The sequence below is a fragment of the Rutilus rutilus genome (genome assembly GCF_951802725.1).
Source record: "Rutilus rutilus genome assembly, chromosome: 24".
Taxonomy (NCBI): Eukaryota; Metazoa; Chordata; class Actinopteri; order Cypriniformes; family Leuciscidae; genus Rutilus; species Rutilus rutilus.
Window position 1 is genome coordinate 21511806 of NC_140228.1, and position 22811 is coordinate 21534616.

At 42.3% G+C, this 22811-nt stretch overlaps 1 protein-coding gene across 1 annotated transcript in view; it reads left to right on the plus strand.

Moving 5' to 3' along the window:
• Positions 1–22811, plus strand: part of elovl2 (ELOVL fatty acid elongase 2) — a 115115-nt gene that overhangs the window by 66085 nt on the left and 26219 nt on the right. The window contains exons 3-4 of the mRNA XM_084399213.1: positions 13161–13348; positions 13464–13541. Coding sequence (XP_084255339.1) covers positions 13161–13348; positions 13464–13541 — 266 coding nt within the window. The remainder of the gene's footprint in view (positions 1–13160; positions 13349–13463; positions 13542–22811) is intronic.

Consider the following 22811-nt stretch of genomic DNA (forward strand, 5'->3'; position numbering starts at 1 on the left):
TAATCCGTGCCTGGGTGCATGTGATGGTTTCGCCGTTTTTCTGCGTTTTACTGTGTGCTGCACCATTTGTAAGGGTGTGGTAATGTCGTGGCTTCTGCCGCCTCTGTGAAAAATCACCCTCAAAAGTCTTGGGGTTTTGATGCCAGAAGATAGACTTTATTATCAGAGGTATAATATCTCAGATATTATCAATGATATAAAGAGTTGGTTTGTAAAGCAACTGTAGCATCTGGGTTTGTACTTGCTTATATAAATATGATCTACTAAGGCGTGGCTAATACATTCTATACATGTCACTATTATTTATCATATTTTTACCAATTTGTTATGTGACTCCAGTCTATTGTTTAAAAGAAGTAACATTCAGTCTCTTGTACGTTACGTGTGTGAGCACGTGCAATACATTTTCTAAATTCTACATATTGCACCTTTAACACCTACCTGTAAAATAGTTGTCTATGAATCATGTCGAATGAATAATGGGTCGAAAGCCTCTAAACAAATGATGCTGTATTGTAATCTGACATTTTATGATGGTACCGTTGTGGGTTGGGAATCGAAAATCAATTCTAATTCTGAAATCGTATACTTGTTATAAAACTTTATGTGTATTTTAATGTGATTTTAAACCATTCAAGAGCAAGATTTTTATTTCTTAAATTTATATTAGTTAGGCTAGTTGTTTTTGCTGTGATATTTTTTATTAAAGGGGTCATATAATGCCATTTTTGTACAAGCTAATATGATTCTTTAGGGTCTAAATTAAAAGTTTGTAATATACTTTAATTAAAAATTCTCATTAGTATTGTAAGAAAACACTAATTTTACCTGGTCTAAAACAGCTCTGTTTTCAGCACGCCGTTTCAGTGCATGTGTCTTTAAATGATAATGAGCTTTGCTCACCCCGCCCCTCTGTTCTGTGCGTACACCGTTTGTAACACAATAACCACGCGTTGTTCATTATAAACGTGGGATTATGAATTATATTGAGAACGTCGTACATAGAAAACATGCTGTAATGTACCCTGAGTGTAAACCTTAGATGCATTCATCGTGAAGCCTGCAGCAAGGTTTGCAAATTTCGCAAAGATTAATATAAATACTAATATAAAGGTTAATAAAACATTACACTCACATCTTCTGGAGGTTCAGCAGTAACACGTTGGTACCGATCCGTTTTTTCTCGTTTGTAAAGCTGTCTGGTGTGAAATGATTCGCGTAAACATGAAAGCATGGACGATCGTGGGGAATCCTCGTGAGGGAATCCCCGCGTCAATCCTTTGGGCATATCGCTTCAAAAACAAAACTCAGCCACTGCATCTATAACGGCTCAGATTTAGGAACATCCAAATGACTGCTGTGTTCCTTATTACATCTAAGAACAGAACACCACAATCGCGTAGACGCCATTCTACTCCAGCATATCAACAATGGCGGACTACTATGACGACGGCTGTCACAGCTTGCTCAGGGCGGGTCTTGTGTTGAAGCACGGCTGTCAATCACAATCGCGGGAGGGGCGTACGATCTTATGACGTCACAATATCGAACGGCTTGATTTCATAGATGGTCAAACATATAAGGAGATTAAAACAAAACCACTGGATGGATTTTAATCATGATAGGATGGTTGTGTACAGGCACTGCCAACAGACATTTCAGTGCAATCAACTTGTAAAAGTGCATGTACCATTATATGACCCCTTTAAAACCATAGGCAAAAGTTCCTTGTGTAGGTTTTCTTTAGGCTGTTGATTTTTGTTGATTTTGAAGTTCTTTTTATTCTTTGCTTAAAGTAGGAAATACCTTTGCAGCAAGCATCCTGATGCCGTCCACCCTGCTGAGAGTAAATATGTGCTGTACGCTTTCTTCTTAACAACAAAATAAACAACCAAAAGTACAGCATGGAGAAAGCGGCAGTTAAGAAAGCATCTAATCATAACGATGTAGATTTGTTTGCACCAGCTCTGCGATTCACTGGCATGATAGTTTGATTATAAAGTATATTTGAGACTACAGACTAGGTCTGGCTGTGAGACAATAGTTTGAATTAATCCCTTTTCTATGAATGACATTGACATTACAGTACAGAATAGCTCTTTTAGCATTATCCTGAATATTGTATAAGCATTTCATGACTCGGGAGCGTGCATAACCATCACATCCTTTGGATTTTCCCAGAGAAACCGGTCTGAATCCTTCACATAAAAAGAAGACCTTCCCCCACTTCGTTTCATAGACAAAAAAAAGAAACCTTCCCCGACTTAGGTTAAGTTTTGTTACAAGCTGTTCACACATTGGCAATACAAAAAGTGATAAATAAATGAAATCTTTTACATATAGCCCCTTTAACCTGCTAATGCATACTGCCAGCAGCACCTCCACTATAGTGCCTAATAGGTCAGCTGCTGGGCCATCAGCCAGGGACCAACTCTCACTGACGTTTCGCTCCTTTAATCCTGGAATCTCTCCTGGAGGTAGAGTGGTGATATCTAGTGGTATCTAGTTGATAACTTGCTTTATTTACACCGGTTTGATTCAAATCAGACCAGATTTGCAGATGTGGAACAATCACCAACACAAGAGGTGTGATGAACAGTGCAATGGTGAGGCCAGAGATTTGAAAGCGAGTAGACCTTGGTGAAAGAGGGTGGACCTTAATGCCTACTCTCATATTACATCATTTTACAATACATACAATACAAATAATTTGACAAATAAGATTTGTTAAATGTGATTTATTGTCATCCAACAGTCTCATGAAACCAGCAAAATGCATTTAGAAATAAAATAACCAATGAACAGAATAAGAAAAATAAACTAAGGTAAATAATCATAGAAGGAACATGTGTAAGGCTGGGCAAGGCTTAGTCTTACCCTGGCAACGGGCTTGAGACTAGAGTGGAACTAGAGTGGCTTGAGAGTAGAGTGGGTCTAGGATATTTTTTTTCCGTAATAATAGCATATTGAATTTTACTGAAAACTGTTTTTTCAGCTTTTCATAGTAGCATTTTTAGAAACTCTGATTGCTTTCATTGTGCAGTGTAGACAGCTTCATTGATTATAACAGAACTTCTTGAGATTGCGGGTAATTGCTATATTGTACAGCAGCAGCATGTCTTAGTTGCCCACAGCAGCATGTTGTGTATGTATTAGCAGTAGCAGCATGTTGTGTATGTATTAGCAGTAGCAAGTCCCGTATTGTTTTGCAGCAGCAGCAATAACCAACAGCAGCAGCAATAACAGCAGCAGCAGCGTAGCAGATCTATTCCACCAAGACCAAACATATAAACATTGTCATATCCATTACTATTCCAAACACTTGAGTTTTCATGACAGAACTAAGATAAGTACAGCTTTTTAGTGATTATAAAGGGACTGCTCTTTGCAAGCTTTCTATGTGACATATAATCAGTTCAGAATTTGATATAATCAGTTCAGAAGTCTTTGGTTTTGCATGCTTGACCAGCGGCCGCGTACATGCTGCAGAGTTTCGGGAGTGTATATTTGTGTAAAAATATTTAGTGTCTCGTTTAAATTACGAAGTCAATTGATTGCATGGACCAGCCGTCAATCTAAGTGGGCCAGTGCCAACCCGGCCCTAATGTAGCCTCACCACTGGAACAGCTTAATGCTGGCTCATTCTGCATATTATTTCCAGAGTGAGTGAATAAGCTCTGATGACGACACATCAGGCCAAGCTCACTCTCAGTTCTGCCTTTTACAATAGTAACAACTCTTTTCATCTTAATGCTCTATTGTGTCAAAATAAAACTGCTAAAAAATAGTAGGACAATAGCATGACTATGCTGGTCCACCAGCTAGACCAGCACTATATGAGCTCTAACCAGCATAAACCAGCCCAGACCAACATGGAATTCATGCTGGTTTATGCTAGATTTTTCAGCAGGGGGCTGTTTATCTGATTAACAGATTAACAACTGTAAGCAGCATTTTTTTTGAGGAGGAATATTTTTGCATTTACAAAAAATAATAAAATATTTAAAAAATCCATTTATACGATAAGTAAATAGCATAAATTATGGAAGTTATCTAAACCTGATCAGATAATTTGACATTAGGCAGTTTTCCGTAAAATGTAAATTTGGAAAATAAAATATGCAAAAAACAGATTTAGTTGTTTGAAATAGTCAGTCATTTACAGCAATTATGTGAAACATGGACTCAATGAACATAATGTCATGCTCTTAACTTGAAGTCTTTAAAAATATGGAAATTAACTCAACAAATAAGATGTCAAAGCTGGTTGCAGCAAAGAGAATAGTTGAGGCAGGATCAATATGCAGCAGTAAAGTTGATTTCGAATAGACAAAACAAAAACATGCAAAAGCACAGGAGCATAGAAAACGCAGGTATAACAACCAGCAAAGAAATAATGAGAAGGGACAAGAAATGACAACTCAAACTGAGGGCTATAAGTGTTGTTAATTTTAGATAGTTTAACTTGTAAATGTATAAAAAAGCATTCATATGAAGGTAAAATGATGCCATAAAGAATCACATGCACAGGGTATGATTTGTGAAAGTGTACTTAAGATTACAAGCGTAAATTAAATTTGCATGTGCAAGAGAAGATTTGTAAAGGTGCAAATCGCCTTTCAAGTATACAAAAACATATTTGCAGAATTTTACTGTTATTCGTAAGTGTAATTCATGTATTGTGAAACTACAGCTTCATGCTAACGTAAAATAAATATGATCTGTATTCTTCTGACGTCCATTTTTCCACACTTACAAATTTGCCTTATAATTATATCAAAATATGGCCAAAAGCATTGCAAGCCTGTGAACAGCAATTTACAAGGCACTGCAAAACAGATTAATCGCGTAAAACCACCTTTTGTGTAAAAAAATAAACATTAGTGTAAAAAAAAAACTGTTGCAAAAGTTCCCGAAATAACCAGATTTGTACAGTTCCATCTTATGTAGAACTTTAATGTTGTACAAACAGACGCTGTCCGTATTAAGCAGTACATAAAGTATGGAATGAAAATGTATCTGAAACATTTATGTATTTGACAAATATTGTATTTAATTCACTTCATCTGTGATAAAGTAGGCAAACACTTCACGAGAGTCACTACGGGAAGCAGAAAGTGAAGCGAGTATAAGAAATCAGTTTGCAATCGCACTTCAAGTTGTCCCAGCCCTTCAGCGGTGGTACAGCAATCGTGGTGATGGGACGTAACGTCTCCATTCCCTCCTTCAGGAAACGGGGGTTACAATAGTAACCTAGACGTTCCCTTTCAGTCAGTCACGTTCGATGTTACGTCAGAATGACTGCTGAATTGGTATCCCTACCAAAGCGCCACTATTGCTCCTCCTCCAGAGGTCCCAAGATGGTACAAGGTGAGGGCGGGGAGGATTTAACCTTCTCCCCCCCCTCAGGAACCTGATGATCAGGTCGTGCTTTCCCACAGACTTACCATCTACTACATCGTGATGTGCGGCAACATACAATGTAGCAGCAACATACACTTTCAGGGTGGATGGAGACAGCTTTCGCTCCAACCCCTCTTGCAGGAAGGAAAGCACAGCTCTGATCGGACATCTCCGACGGGCTTGTCGGTGAGAACACCACCACTTAACGAACAGGTTCCACTTCAAGACGTAGGCATGCCTCGTAGAGGGCGCTCTCATGCCATATATATATATATATATATATATATATATATATATATACACTCACCTAAAGTATTATTAGGAACACCATACTAATACTGTGTTTGACCCCCTTTCGCCTTCAGAACTGCCTTAATTCTATGTGGCATTGATTCAACAAGGTGCTGAAAGCATTCTTTAGAAATGTTGTCCCATATTGATAGGATAGCATCTTGCAGTTGATGGAGATTTGTGGGATACACATCCAGGGCACGAAGCTCCCGTTCCACCACATCCCAAAGATGCTCTATTGGGTTGAGATCTGGTGACTGTGGGGGCCATTTTAGTACAGTGAACTCAATTGTCATGTTCAAGAAACCAATTTGAAATGATTCGAGCTTTGTGACATGGTGCATTATCCTGCTGGAAGTAGCCATCAGAGGATGGGTACATGGTGGTCATAAAGGGATGGACATGGTCAGAAACAATGCTCAGGTAGGCCGTGGCATTTAAACGATGCCCAATTGGCACTAAGGGGCCTAAAGTGTGCCAAGAAAACATCCCCCACACCATTACACCACCACCACCAGCCTGCACAGTGGTAACAAGGCATGATGGATCCATGTTCTCATTCTGTTTACGCCAAATTCTGACTCTACCATCTGAATGTCTCAACAGAAATTGAGACTCATCAGACCAGGCAACATTTTTCCAGTCTTCAACTGTCCAATTTTGGTGAGCTCGTGCAAATTGTAGCCTCTTTTTCCTATTTGTAGTGGAGATGAGTGGTACCCGGTGGGGTCTTCTGCTGTTGTAGCCCATCCGCCTCAAGGTTGTGCGTGTTGTGGCTTCACAAATGCTTTGCTGCATACCTCGGTTGTAACGAGCGGTTATTTCAGTCAAAGTTGCTCTTCTATCAGCTTGAATCAGTCGGCCCATTCTCCTCTGACCTCTAGCATCAACAAGGCATTTTCGCCCACAGGACTGCCGCATACTGGATGTTTTTCCCTTTTCACACCATTCTTTGTAAACCCTAGAAATGGTTGTGCGTGAAAATCCCAGTAACTGAGCAGATTGTGAAATACTCAGACCGGCCCGTCTGGCACCAACAACCATGCCACGCTCAAAATTGCTTAAATCACCTTTCTTTCCCATTCTGACATTCAGTTTGGAGTTCAGGAGATTGTCTTGACCAGGACCACACCCCTAAATGCATTGAAGCAACTGCCATGTGACTGGTTGATTAGATAATTGCATTAATGAGAAATTGAACAGGTGTTCCTAATAATCCTTTAGGTGAGTGTATATACACACACACACATACAGTCATGGTCAAAATTGATGGCACCCCTGATAAATATGACAAAAAATGGCTGTAAAAAATAAATCTGCATTGTTTATCCTTTTGATCTTTCATTCAAAAAATTCACAAAAATCTAACCTAAAATCAAGTAAAAGAATTGAAATTGGGGGGTAAATCACATTATGAAATAAATGTTTTTCTCCAAAACACGCTGGCCATAATTGTTGGCACCCCTAGAATTTTTTATGAGAAAAATATCTCTGAAGTATATTCCCATTAATATTTACCTTTTTTAGCACACTAGGGTGACTAGGAACATGAAATTGTCCAGCTATGACTTCTTGTTTCACAGGAGTTTAAATATGAGGAAACACAAAGGCCAAATTCCCTTAATCATCCATCACAATGAGTAAAACCAAAGAATATAGTTCTGATGTGCAGCAAAAAATTGTTCACAAAATAGAAAGTGGCTGTAAGAAAATATCGAAAGAATTGAAAATCCCCATTTTGACCATCAGGGCAATAATTAAGAAGTTATAATCAACTAAAGATGTTACGAATCTGCCAGGAAGAGGATGTGTGTTTATATTGTCTTAATGGATAGTGAGGAGGATGGTTTGAGTGGCCAAAGACTCTCCAAGGATCACAGCTGGAGAATTGCAGAGATTACTTGAGTCTTGGGGTCAGAAAGCCTAAAAAAAAATGATCAAACAACCCCTACACCCCCACATGTTGTTTGGGAGGGTTTTAAGAAAAATCCTCCTCGCTCCTCCAAGAACAAACTCCAGCATATTCAGTGGTCAGACACGACTGGATCTTCAAAAGGGACCGGATTCTATGGTCAGATGAAACAAAAATATGTTTTTTTTGGCAGCAAACCCACCAGATGTGTTTGGTGCAAACAGGGATGAAGAGTACCCCATGCCTACGGTTAAATATACTGCTGGATCTTATATGTTGTGGACCTATTTATTTGCTGGAGGTCCTGGACATCTTGTTCAGATACATGGTATTATGGATTCTAGCAAATACCAACAGATAAAAAATCAGAACCTGACGGCCTCTGCTAGAAATCTTATAATGGGCCGTGGTTGGATCTTCCATCAGGACAACGGTCCAAAACAAACATCAAAATCAACACAAAAATGGCTAACTGAGCACAAAATGAATCTTCTGCCATGACCGTCACAGTTCCCTGACCTGATGAGTGGAGTGAACTGAAGAGAAGAAGCACCAACATGGATCTGGGAATCTGAAGGATCTGGAGAGATTCTGTATGAAGGAATGATCGCTGATCTCTTGTCAGGTGTTCTCCAAACTCATCAGGCATTATAGGCGAAAACTCAGATCTGTTATCTTGGCAAAAGGAGGTTGCAAAAATTATTTAATAACAGGGTGCCAACAATTATGGCCAGCGTGTTTTGGAGAAAAACATTTATTTTATAATGTGATTTCCCCCCCACTTTCAATTCTTTTACTTCAATGAAAGGTGAGATTTTTGTGAATTTTTTGAATGAAAGATCAAAAGGATAAACAATGCAGATTTATTTTTTACAGCCATTTTTTATCATATTTATCAGGGGTGCCATCAATTTTGACCACGACTGTACATATATATAAATATAATGAACACCAGGTTTGTTGTGCCTTGTAGGTATATTCGTGTTAGGGCTGGATAAAATAATAATAACAATAGCCTATAGCAGGCGGCCTATAAATCGTTAAAAAGGAACACTTCAGTAACACTACACTAGAGAAAAATATATGGATTATCATATGTTACTTCAAATGTTTCCATTCGTTATGACGTTATGAAATGAGATTGGAGTAAAAACATGAAGCCTAATGTTTGGTGCGTTTTCCTTTTCAAACACACAGCGCAAGTGACTCAAACTCACAGCGCGTGCAGAGAACATTTACTGAAGTGATCGAGCCACTCCTCATATGGAACATTATTGTTACCACATTATGTATCTACGTTTGAGCAGATATCCACAAACACAGTATTTAACAGTAAACACGGGTCTAAACATTATAATATTCACCAGAGTAAACACTCATACTAGCCTACTTTTATATCATGCTGTGTTTTATTATCGAACATAAAAACATCCTTGTGTCGTACATATATATAAATTTAGCATTAGGCTTCATGTTTTTACTCCAATCTCATTTCATAACGTACATTTTTGTCTGGCACCAGTTTGACTAGTTGCTACAATGTAAAGTATATATAACAATAACATGCTTACTGTTATGAGTGGACATGTCTAACCTTAAAAATCTTTCAAATCGCGTTCTTCTAATTCTTCTGAGGTAAATCCAAGGTAAACAGGACAGCACAGAACAAACACAACGTGTCTTCCAAACTCGATGAAAAGCAGAGTAGGCTACTGAAGTCTCTGATTCTTTGTTTTGAGGTGATGAGGGCATTTACAGGTCTGTGTTCCTTCAAATGGACGATTTGCATGTCAATTGCTCTTGCATGCGTGGGTGTGGTCACATTAGAGCTAATGAGCACGGGCTGAAGAAACTGTACATGTCGTTGCTTTCATACAGATTACTTAAACAGAATATTTGTTTTTGATATAATTTACATAATTTAAAAAGAGACACTTCAAGCTTTGTAAAGACATATGTTTCACGTCAGTGTGGCAAGCATTCGCTGAGTTACAGATCATTTTCTGTCGCGTTACATGATTATTTTCTTTATTTTACGAAAAACACAACATTTTGTTTTTATTATGAGTAACATAATAAACAAATAAACAAATACATATGGGGCCCTATCTTACACCCAGCGCAATGCAAATGTTTTTTGCTAGTTTCAGTCCGACTCAGTTATCATTTTCACGCCCTGCGCCACGTTGTTTAAATAACAAATGCATTTGCGCCCATTTGTGCGCCCATGGGCGTGCTGGTCTGAAAACGAGGTGTGTTCTGGCACATTGTTGGCGCGTTGCTATTTTGAGGCAACAGAAATAGAATTTTTTTTTTATTTAATGAGTGCGTTAGTAATATGTGCCTATAGGCGGGTCCACAACGCGCGTACACTCTGCTTATTAAACACACAGGGACGCACAGCAGCACACAAACATGCCAAATATTTAAAATAAAAGGATTACAATGTAAAAGATTATTACTGCATGTACATAAAGATATGGTGAAATCCGGCTTGTCCCGTAGATGGTCTGCTTGCGCACTTTTACTTCGTGCTCGAGCAGTTCCGTCATGTAAATAGCGAATCTGCCATGGCACGAGCGCAACTGGCATTTAAAGGAAATTGGAGAAGAGACTCTGATTAGTTTAACTCGTAAATCACAAAACACACCCATTACTCATTAAAAGAATAGGGACAACCCTTTTCGACCATGCGTATGGCCCGCCGACCATTTTTCTCCCGTCGTTAAACTAGCAAAAGTGGATTCGGACACACCCTAAGTGAACTTGCGCCCTGCGCTTTAGACCACGTGCTTAGATCGTTAAAATAGGGCCCTTAACAGTTTTGAATGAAATCAACAGAGCATTTTGAGTCTCTTTTGCACTGATAAGAAAAAAAGCGAGCTGGTCTCGCCGGCGCGACCGCCGACCCCAGGGGGTTAACCGCAATCGAAGCTAGGGGCTCGAACGGTGGTAGAGATAGAGCCCTCAAAACTCAAGCTAGATCCCACAGCGGCACGGAGGGCGGCCGTGAAGGACACTATCTCCTCGCTCCCCTGAGAATAATAATAATAATAATAATAATAAGCTTTATTTTATAAAGCGCCTTTAAAAGTGGCTTCTCAAAGCGCTGATAATGAGAAATCTGATCACCAGAGTGTACTTACCGATCGATTGCCTGTCAACCGGGGAACGAAAAGCAGCAGTAGCAGCCACATACACCTTCAGTGTGGATGGCAAACTCCCGCTATCCATTCTGTTCACGGAACAGATCCCCGGGCCAATATCGATGTCCTGGCACCATTTTGTAAAAACTCCCCATTTCAGAGCGTAGAGGCGCCTGGTAGACACCATAGGCAGAATCTTCACCGGAGGGAATGCGTAAAGCCTGGCTTCCGGCCAACGCAATGTCAGAGCATCTCCCGTCAGCGGGGAGTGAGATAGCAAGAAGAGCGTCTAACAGTGCGTGTTCTCGTCTGTGGCAAACAGATCCACTTCTGCCCTTCCGAATTGATCCCAAATCATTTGGGCCGATCCGGGGTGAAGCCTCCACTCTCCTTGAGGAATTATTGTATTGTTCCTCGAAAGCATGTCCGCTCCACAGTTCAGGAGACCGGGGATGTGCGCCGCTCTTATGGAGAGAAAGAGTCGGTCCGCCCACAACAGGAGACTCGCTGCCTGTTTGAACAAAGCTCTGGAGCGTACGCCACCCTGGCAATTTATGTACAAGACCACAGACGTGTTGTCATTTCGAATCAGTACATGTTGCTGCTCCAATTTTGATCGAAAGGCTTCCAGGGCTAAGGCCACCGCCTTTAATTCCAAACGGTTTATGCGCCACTCTCTCTGTGACTCCGACCACAGGCCTGAGGCAGGCACGACGAAGCACACTGCTCCCCAGCCTATCTGGCATGTAGCAGCCATCGGATGCAGAGAAGAAAAAGATGATTAGTCCTCTATGTGCAACTTCCACGATGACTTCTTAGCGTGAAGAAAGAGATTCTGACGCAATTGTCGCGTCCATGCATTTTATACTGCCCGTGAACACATAATAATAACGTAATAACAAATAATTTAGCACCATAATTACAGGTGTTTTATTTACCTTACTTGTGAGCATCACCAAGCCACAGCAGGCTACAGCATACATGACCCTAGTTACCTGTGGATGGCCTGGCATTGCGTCTCTCAGAAAACAACAGGCCAATCGGAAGAGAGGCTCATGAATATTAAGTAGACAGGCCAAAATCGACCTGTTCTTGGCAGAGCTCCGGAGAAAGGAGCTGTAAAAATATACTGAGATGGTTTTTGGTACTTATACCTTTAAAGACTTTAAAACCATAAAGAGCTGCGTGTCATTAGCATAAGAGGGGATGTACTCTACTAGTGACTCTGAGACGTGATTTGAAATTTTTAAATTGGACAAACTGAGTCTGACCCGATAAATACAATCTAAACCAATCAAGAGTAATACCAGTGATTCACCTGAAATCAACTTCTACAATAAACGCTGAGCCATTTTCTTCATCCACCTGAATGATGAGAAGCGCTTAAGTTTCACTATCTGTCCAATTTTACTATTTTACTATTTACTATTTTATAACTTTTTACTTCTTAGTGGCAGGCGAAAGGGGATAATCACACAGGAGTAGTTTTGCTCTTAAAAACATGAGATGCATAATAGTTACTGCAAATCTACTCCAAAGGGGTTACTTCTTCGGTGGCCTCAAAGATTACTTAAAATGATTTAAAATAAGACAAAACCATCTTTAAAATAAGCTAAAACAACTAAATCAAGATATTTCTTAATTGAATGTCTCCCCTAAACCACTGTTTGTATCCTTTTAAAGGGTATCTTTCTTTGTAGTCTGTCTGTACAAATTTGCATTCGTGGAGCAATCTGAATCTGTGTTTTGTGTTTTGTGCAACTGAATTGAAGTCAAAAAGGTTAAGAACCACTGCTGTTTTTAAGTAAATGGCACACCAAATAAAGAGGAATATAAACAAAAAAAAATACAAGTTTTTGATTTTGCTACATTAGAGAAGGCAGTGATTATTGTTCATTTATACACTGCCATAGTACAATGGACAAATAAAGAGTCACTCAAAATAAATGCCAGTATGACACAAGTAGGCTACTGGAATGTGATCATCTAAAAAACAACAATTAAAAATAATTTATTTTCTATGGGGTGTGAAGTTATGATTTAAAAATGTTAATTGTACAGATTATTATAAAAATGAAATGTATGTCTCCAGATGCTAGTAATTATATATATATTTTGAAGAAATCTCAAAATTACCTAGATTTTATATCTGTATTTGGTCCACCCTCTGCCAAATTACATCACGGACCTTCAGTTCAATGTTTTTTTTTGTTTTTGTTTTTTTACCTCAAGCTTACTTTTGATTTAAAAATGGTAAATAGTAAAAATGTAAAACAAGGTTAAGCCAAAGTTGTTACAAGAATTTGAAGTATGTTCTCTAATATATATTTTAAAAAGATGTTTGACATTTACCTTAACCAGTCATCCAGTTGCAGTATACAGTATGTGACGTGTGTGTTTGATGTCAGATACTCGCGTGAGAGGATGGCTCCTGCTGGATTCCTACACACCAACGTTCTTACTCACCATTACCTACCTCCTAACAATCTACCTGGGAACAAAATACATGAAAAACAGACCAGCATACTCACTGAAAAATGTTTTACTGCTGTACAACTTCTCTATTACTGTGTTGTCATTCTACATGCTGGTTGAGGTAAGTGAGTGTACAGTATGTTTACATGTACAGCAGCAATACAGTTGCCCATCTGCTGGTGTCCAGTGTCCTTTAAGCTGTTCCTTCCTAACACTGTGTTTCATGTGTTTGGTAGCTGATATCAGCAGTCTGGTCTGCAGGTTACCGTCTTCAGTGTCAGGGATTGCATGAAGCTGGTGAAGCAGATATCAGGGTGAGTAAGAAACAAGTAATAAAAACTCAGTGAGTGTTTTAGCGCAATTTTCTCACGTCATGGGATCACAACACTAAGAGATAGTAAATGAAAGAGAAAATAAGTTGCTCGAGAATATAACTTTCTCTTGAAATTCAAAAGAACTTTCTGAAATCAAATCAGCAATGGATAATAAAAAAGGCACAATCACTTGACTAGTTGAACATCATTTTTTTTATTAGCTCATTATTTTTGACATCTTGTGTTCACTCAATATCCTCGATTTTCTCTGTATCAGCTTCCTTTTGTGTTTTGTCCTCTTCAGATTCTTCCTTCTTTTCTGCTTGACTATTGGCTTGTGACTTTGTAAACTCTTCTTCTGCTTTCGAGATATTTGCCAAAACATCCTCTGAAAGCCACGAGTCATTGTAGAAATCAGATACGCCTGATGAGGAAGCCGTTGGTGTGGATGTCGCCATCTTTTGTCGCTTTGCTGAACGTTCTTCCATTTATTTTGCAACAACCTCTTGTCGTTTTCTCATATATTCTTGCTCCTTCTCCAAATCTTGATCGATACCTTCATTGATTTCTTGCCGTAATTCAGTGGAATTAATTGTGCTCATGACTCTTGTGAATACCTTCCTTACGTATTTCTGTGGAACAATAGTTTTCTTACGAGAGTACTCTCGTGTTGCGTAAGCTAGCTTACGCTACGGGAAAAACCCTTTTCTCGAGAATACTGAAGCCAAAAAATTATTCTTGATTTTTGCATTCATTTAAAACGCATTGCTGCATAAGCAGACCTAGGCGAGGCAGCTCGCGCGCCTATTGGTTGCTCTGCAGCAACTGCTGCAACCTATCCAGGGTCTGCCCGTGACGAAGCACCAATGAGGGCGCGGGCGCCCGTGCACGTCACGTCGCGCCAGAGTGGGCGTGGCTATAGGCTATAAAGGCAGAGACCAGAGGTTGTTCTTTGATTTTTCTACTCTTCAGCGAAGTGGACTCTCACCTCGCTGTTCTCCAGAGAAGCCTGCGCCGTCGAAGAGCCTTTCAGCGGGACGAGCTTCAGCCGGCCATCTCTCACCGCTTCACCGCCGTTCCTGCTGCGCTATCCGGCGCCAGTATCCTTACTCTCTGCTCGCGTGTTACGTTATACACGCTTTCTAAAAGAGCGAGGCGTTGTTCCAAATGCCTCTTTTCAAGAAATGCGGCTCCTGCCGAGCCCCTCTCAGCGACGGGGACCGTCACATCTTGTGTGTTTCCTGCCTGGGATTTTCTCACGCGGACCACGTGCTTTCCCTGGGCGGCTGCCCGGAATGCGAGGAGATGTCTATGACGACCCTGCGGGCTCGTCTAGCATCCTTCAACGTGGACTCCGCCCCTCCGCCTCTCTCTGCTGGGCCGCGCCGTAAAAAGCGCCGTTCACAGAGAGCACCGGAGGCATCTGCTACGAGCGTTTGCATGCCGGATCTCTCCCCGTGTGCATCGCTCTCTGCATCTCCCACCTCTATCGCGGCCGGCCAGCCCCCCGCCGCGCATATCGAGTCCGGGGGAGATAACGCAGAAGAGGACAGCTGCTCTCTTCTGGCCTCTGAATGCGAAGGCTGGTCGGGCTCCATTCCGGACCCCGCCCCTTCCCTTCAAGAGTTGAGCGGCGTGCGGTCTACTTTTGACGCCGAACTTCTCCGCCTGCTCACCAAGGCCGTGGAGGACCTCGGCCTCGATTGGTCGCTGCCCGAGGAACCCGCGCCCAGCAGGCTGGACGGCTGCTTTCTGCCCGGTCGCCGCTCGACGCCTCACACGAGGCCTGCCCCCTTCCTGCCGGAACTGCACGAGGAGCTGACTAAAAGCTGGAAGGCGCCATTTTCTGCCAGGTTGCGCTCTAATGTCTCTTCGACGCTCTCTCACGTTGACGGCGCGAAAGACAAGGGCTACCTTTGTATCCCTCCGGTCGAGGATCCGGTAGCCACGCACCTCTGCCCGCCTTCCGCCGGATGGCAGTCTAAGCCCTCGCTGCCTTCTAAAGCCTGCAGGACTACCTCGGCTCTGATCGGTCGTGCTTACGCTGCCGCCGGTCAAGCTGCATCAGCGCTTCACTCTATGGCCGTGCTCCAGGTGTATCAGGCCAACCTTCTCCGTGCTATGGATGAGGCTGGCCCGAACCCGGAGAACTTCACGGACTTAAGAAGCGCGACGGACTTAGCGCTACGAGCCACCAAGTCCGCTGCTCAGGCCATCGGTAGAAACATGGCGTCTCTCACGGTCACCGAGAGACACTTGTGGTTAACCTTGTCCGACATGAAGGAGTCCGACAGAGCCACATTCCTCGACGCGCCTGTGTCGCCATCAGGTCTCTTTGGCCCGGCAGTTAAGGGGTTTACGGAGAGGTATTCGGAGGTCCTGAAAACCTCACAGGCTATGCGGCACTTCCTGCCGAAGCACTCTAGCTCTGCGACGGGCCGCCAAAAGCAGCCGCCCAGCCGGAGATCAGCGCCACAGCCGCCCCCGACGCCTGCTTCACAGCGCCGCCAACCGAGAGACTCTCAGCAGCGCTCACGCTCTTCGAGCCGCCAGAGGCCGCCTCCCCCCCGGGGACCCCGGTCCAAGATAGTGCTGAAGTCTGAGCCCTCAAAGTCCTCCTAGCCACGCTAGGAAAACGAAGATGGTCGAGTCTCGCCGCGGCCGGACCGCCATCAAAAGCAGCGCGCTTCGCTCTCTCAGTTCCCTCAGCAGAGGCGACTGGAGATGTGTATTTCACAGTCAACGAGCCCGTTGTACAACACGCTCGCCTGTATCCAAAGGCCGTTTTTACGGCCGCCCAAATAAATCTCAAAAAGAGCATTTTGTCTGTTTGTCCGGCTCACGCCGATGGTGTTATAAACGTAGGTTCTGTGCCCACTCCCCAGTGTTCACTCCTACACATAAGCACGGCCAGTTCAGTGACACACACTCACTCACGGCCCACATCAATAAACCCGGCGCATGCCGCGTGTGTTTTAAAAGTAGAAAAGGTGCCCGCTGTGCAGCGCCCACCCCTACTCACAAACACGGGTCGCTCTGTGACACACACTCTCTCAGAGTCCCCGTCAAAAAGCACTATATGCGTTCTATGTGCAGACAACCCCCCAATAAACACGAACACGTGTTATATGTGTGCAGAGCGCGCGCTCCTCCATGAGCGCGCGCTCACTTTCAAGCGCTGTGATATATGCGCCACACACACACAGCGACAACAGCCCGCTCGCCATTCTCCCCTTAGCTTTTCACATGAAAGCATGGGAAATGATCCCGGGCGTGTCAGATTGGGTTTTGAACACAATAAGACGAGGTTATTCACTGCAGTTCGCCCGCAGACCCCCTCGCTTTCGAGCCAGGGTCGAAAGCACGGTGAGAGACGAAGCAGCACACCTGCTTCGCACCGAGATTGCGAAACTGCTGGAAAAAGGAGCTATAGAAACTGTCCCTCAGACACTGAGCGAGTCAGGTTTCTACAGCAGAGATTTCCTCGTCCCAAAGAAGGATGGTGGTCTCAGACCCATCCTAGATCTCAGGCGGCTGAACAAAGCCCTCATGCAGAGATCGTTCAGAATGCTCACGACCAGACAAATTATCGCGCAGATTCGCCCGGGAGACTGGTTTATCTCAGTGGATCTGAAAGATGCATACTTTCAGATTCAAATAGCACCCCATCACAGGCCTTTCTTGCGATTCGCCTTCGAGGGTCAGAGTTATCAGTACACCGTCCTGCCATTCGGTCTATCTTTGGCACCTCGTACATTCACGAAGTGCATGGATACAGCACTCGCTCCCCTGAGACAGCGGGGGATGCAAATACTGAACTATTTGGACGACTGGCTTATTCTAGCGCAGTCAGAGGCAGAGCTGATAGTTCACAGAGCTCTATTACTCCACCATTTACGGGTTCTGGGTCTCCAAATCAACTGGGCCAAGAGTTCGCTGTCTCCCAGCCAGAAAATTTCCTTTCTGGGGACAGACTTAGACTCTGTGTCAATGACAGCACGGCTGACGTCACAGCGCGCACTGCAAATTCAGCGCTCGGCAGCGCTTTTCAAAGTCGGCAGCATTTTCCCTCTCAAGCATTTTCAGAGGATGCTGGGTCTCATAGCTTCGGCCTCGGCAGTGCTTCGACTGGGCTTGCTTTTCATGCGCCCTCTGCAGCACTGGCTGAAAACGCGGGTCCCGCTCCGAGCATGGACCTCCGGCCGTGTTCGCCTCAGGGTGACTCAGAACTGTGTCACAGCACTGAATCCCTGGATGGTGACAGACTGGTATCAGTCAGGAGTGCATCTGGGCATGGCCTCGAGACGGAAAGTAATCTCGACAGACGCCTCCAACTCAGGTTGGGGCGCCCTCTACGAGGGCAGGCCGGTGTTTGGCCTGTGGGCAGCCACAGAAAGGCGCCTACACATAAACTGTCTGGAGATGAAAGCGGTCGAGAATGCCTTGAGATATTTTCTCCCTTTTCTAAAGGACCACAATGTCCTAGTCCGTACGGACAACATGGCTGTGGTGTCTTACATAAACCGTCAGGGCGGTCTCAGGTCTTGGAGCCTCCACAAGCTGGCAGAACGCCTTCTTGTATGGGCCCAGCACAACCTGCGCTCGTTGAGAGCATCACATGTTCCGGGTTGCCAAAATCTGGGCCCGGACATGCTGTCCAGAGACAATGTTCCCCCCGGGGAATGGTCCCTGCACTCTCAGGTAGTCCAGTTAATATGGGACACTTTCGGCAGAGCGGAGGTCGACCTCTTTGCGACGTCAGAGAACGCGCACTGCCCAATATTCTTCACGAAACACAGGGACGCGCTGGCCCACGACTGGCCCAGCCGCCCGCTCTATGCGTTTCCCCCGATCGCGCTGTTACCACAGGTAATCAAGCGTGTCAGGGAGAGCAAATGCTCTGTGCTCCTTGTGGCACCGTTCTGGAAGAACCAAGTTTGGTTTCCAGAACTGATGCAACTGACGAGCAAGACCCCGTGGCCGATTCCGGTGAGGAAAGATCTCCTCTCCCAGGCCAGAGGCGCGATTTGGCACCCACGCCCCGACCTGTGGGCCCTGCATGTATGGGCCATCAACGGGTACCCGCTGATCTCCCAGCGGCAGTGTTAAACACTATCACTCAGGCTAGAGCACCCTCTACGAGAAGGCTCTACACCTCTAAATGGTCAGTGTTTTCCGGCTGGTGCTCGGCCCGAAGCGCGGATCCACAACGCTGTAGCGTTACGGAGATCCTCTCCTTTCTACAAGGGCTGTTGGACGAGGGCAGGTCCCCGTCCACGCTCAAGGTATATGTGGCGGCCATAGCTGCGTTTACGAAACCTTTGCATGGCCGGTCACTGGGAAGGAACGACCTGATTGTCAAGTTCCTGAGAGGAGCTAGGAGGCTAAATCCTCCCCGGCCTCCTCCGGTCCCAGCCTGGGACCTCTCCACTGTCCTGGATGCCATGAAGGGCGAGCCCTTTGAGCCCCTTCAGTCTGTGGATCTGTGCTATCTTTCCCTTAAGACCGCTTTCCTTTTGGCTCTCGCCTCAGTTAAGCGGGTGGGTGACCTACACGCGCTCTCCGTGAGTGCTACGTGTATTGAGTTTGGGCCTAATGACTCCAAAGTCATCCTTAAACCAAGACACGGTTATGTCCCCAAAGTGCTTTCCACTCCGTTCAGATCACAGGTCATCTCACTGTCAGCTCTTCCAAGATCTGAAGGTGAGGGCGATGTGAATTTTCTCTGCCCCGTTAGGGCACTGAGAATATATGTTGAACGGTCTGCTGTTTTCAGACAGTCAGAACAGCTCTTCGTTTCGTTTGGTGGCCGTACTAAAGGGCTAGCCACGTCGAAACAGAGCCTATCCAGGTGGATAGTTGATGCTATTGCTCTAGCTTATAGGTCTAAGGACCTTCAATGCCCTCTGGGCATCAGAGCGCACTCCACCAGGGGCGTGGCCTCCTCGTGGGCATGGTCCTGCGGGGTCTCACTCCATGATATTTGTATGGCGGCAGGCTGGGCCTCCCCGTCTACATTTATAAGGTTTTATAACCTGGAGGTTCCTTAGCCTTACAGGCTAAACTGCTGTCAGTCTAACATAACATGTTCTGTGCGTTCGAACCCATTCAACGCAGACTGTTATCAAGTATGTACTGTCACACGGAAACTAGATCGACAGATCACACTTCCCTGACTGTGATTATACACTCACATCTGTCCCTTCGGCTCAGGTGTCTGACATGCAGCTATTTATCATTACTAGATCCAGCCCATATATGTCTATCTTGGCTGTTCTACACTGTAAAAAAAAATCCTAATTTTACAGAAAATAACTGTGATTTTTTTACGATCATTTTCTTTCATTTTAAATTGTACTCAAAACACTGTAAAATTACAAAAAATATCTGTAAAATTTAAATTCAGCTGTTATTTTAGGTATTGTGACATTAATGACAAATTACAGTAATTCACACTTTGTATACAGAACATTTGTTGTATTTTTCATACAGTATTTTTTCTGTTTTCTTAAATTACATAAAATGTATGTAAAATTACAAATATAATCTGTAATTTAACAGAAAGAAAACAGTTAAATGATAAAATGGTCAAATGACTGTCAGCTCCCCAAAAAACTGTAAAACATCCTAAATTAAATAAACTGAAAAACACTGTTATTTTACAGGTATTTCCTGAATAATCACGATCAAAAACCTTCATTGTAAAAAAAATCGTAAAAAAAGGGTCAAATGACTGGCAGCTGCGGCTGCCAAACAAAAACCTTAAAATTAAAGTCAAATATGGTAATTTAAATAAACCGAAAAAACACTGTTATTTCACAGGTATTTCCTGCATTATTATCATCAAATACCTTCATTGTAAAAAAATCGTAAAAAAAGGGTCAAATGACTGGCAGCTGCGGCTGCCAAACAAAAACCCTAAAATTAAAGTAAAATATGCTAATTTAAATAAATTGTAAAAAACTTTAAAATAAATTTGATGTCACCATGATTGAGATTAGTGTCTGCTTTAGTTGGGCTCATGACTTCAATTTTTAACTTACGTTTTTCTTTGGCTGCTTTAACTGTGTATTTCATGCACATTTTTTATTGCAATAAATGCTTGAGAAAATTTCAGATGATTTTGGTCGTTCTTTGATGATGTCATCATATGATGGCTTGATTCTCTGATATGACAGTCAAAAATATGAATATATTAGCTTAGATTACATGTAGATGGAATTTAGCTTTATACAAAGGCTATAATGTCATAATTTCTCACATGCATATAATTTTTTAAAATCGTAATAATTCAGGAAATAGCTGTAAAATGTGTTTTTCTGTAAAACATTTAAGGAAAATTTCTGTAAAAGTTTTTTGCACTTCTAAAATAGGATATTTTACTTTATTTTTACGGTTTTTGTTTGACAGCCGCAGCTGACAGCTTTAAAATAAATTTGATATCACCATGATTGAGATCAGTGTCTGCTTTAGTTGGGCTCATGACCCGTGAGTTTTTAACATTAGTTTTCTCTGGCTGCTTTAACTGTGTATTTAATACACATTTGTTATAGCAATAAATGCAGGAGAAATATCAGATGATCTTGATCATTCATAAGTGATGTTACAGTCATCGTGATGATCTGATTCACTGATATGACAGCCAAATCTTTGAATATATTAGTTTAGATTACATAATATGTAGATTGAATTTAGCTTTATACAAAGTCTATAATGTCATAATTTCTCACATGATCCTTGGCAACAATTGTAATAATCTGAAATTTAAAAAGATATGTATTATATGGGAAAAGTTTTGAGCTGGTTAATTTTTTTTTTTTTTTTTTGTCGAGACATCAAGAATCAACATATGAATCTCAACAATGGTGACAACCAACAAAGCCTTTTTGTGACTTTATAGTTCAGATTTTTTTTCGTTGTCACCATTGTTGTGATTCATACGCTGATTATTGATGTCTGAGTGAGTCTATACAATCCTGTCAAAACATTTTCTGTATAATGACATCATAAAATCTGAGTATCACAGCACTGCAGGATCTTATATAGCAGTTTTATCATGCAAAAATTACCAACTAATATTTAATTACTTTATCAGATATTACACTTCAGGTGGAATCAATGAAGCAGGACACTACATGACGACTATTGTCACTAAAAAGAGACCAACATCATCTGATCTGAGTTTCTCTTGGATTCCTACCATAACAAATATGCATCAAAGACACACAGTTAAAGCAGCCAGAGAAAATTTTAAGTTAAACACTAAAAGGTCAAGAGCCCAACTAAAGCAAACACTGATCTCCATCATGGTGACATCAAACTTTATTCTTTTCAATAAAACTTCAACTTCTAAACCTCTGTTAATTCTCAATAAGAATGTTAGTATGAAAGAAATAAAGTCTGGATTGTAATAAGTGAAGATGCTGAGATCCTGATAGTGTTTAATGTTCTGATGGGGTTTAAAGTGTTTCTGTATGGTGTGTTTCGTGTGTCACCATTGTGTTGAAGAGTAGAGCCTGAGCTTCAGTTCAGGATGAGCAGAGAAACATTGATGATATGCTGCATGTTGCTTTAATTAACAGACAGTAACTGTGTAGTTGCTGATGCAGTGACGTATAGTCACAGCAAATCATGCATATAATTAACTGCATGTTTTTCAGTAAAAAATCAGAAAAAATGTGAATTAACTGTGTTTTAACTGTGTGTTTCTGTTAAAAAAGATTAATGAAGATTTCTGTAAAAGTATTTTCCACTTATTTAAATTAGGATATTTTACATTAATTTTACGGTTTTTGTATGGTAGCCATTGCTGACAGTCATTTGACTGTTTTTTTATGGGATTTTTTTACAATGAAGGTGTTTGATCGTAATAATTCAGGAAATAGCTGTAAAAAAACACAGTTTTTCCGTAAAACATTTAAGGAAAATTTCTGTAAAAGTTTTTTGCACTTAATTTAAATTAGGATATTTTACTTTATTTTTACGGTTTTTGTTTGGCAGCCGTAGCTGACAGTCAATGACTGTTTTTTTACGATTTTATTTTTTACAGCACCCATTCCCCACACTAGAATGGTTATTTTGCCTGGGCCCACCCCCCAGTTGGCCCAGATATTACCACTATTATGTGTGTCCCCGGGCACGCGCCCTTGGGAACATATATGTGGATCCTCTAGCACGCACGGCGTTTTACATTGGGTTCCCGTAGCGTAAGCTAGCTTACGCAACACGAGAGTACTCTCGTAAGAGAACGCTCTCGGTTACTAACGTAAC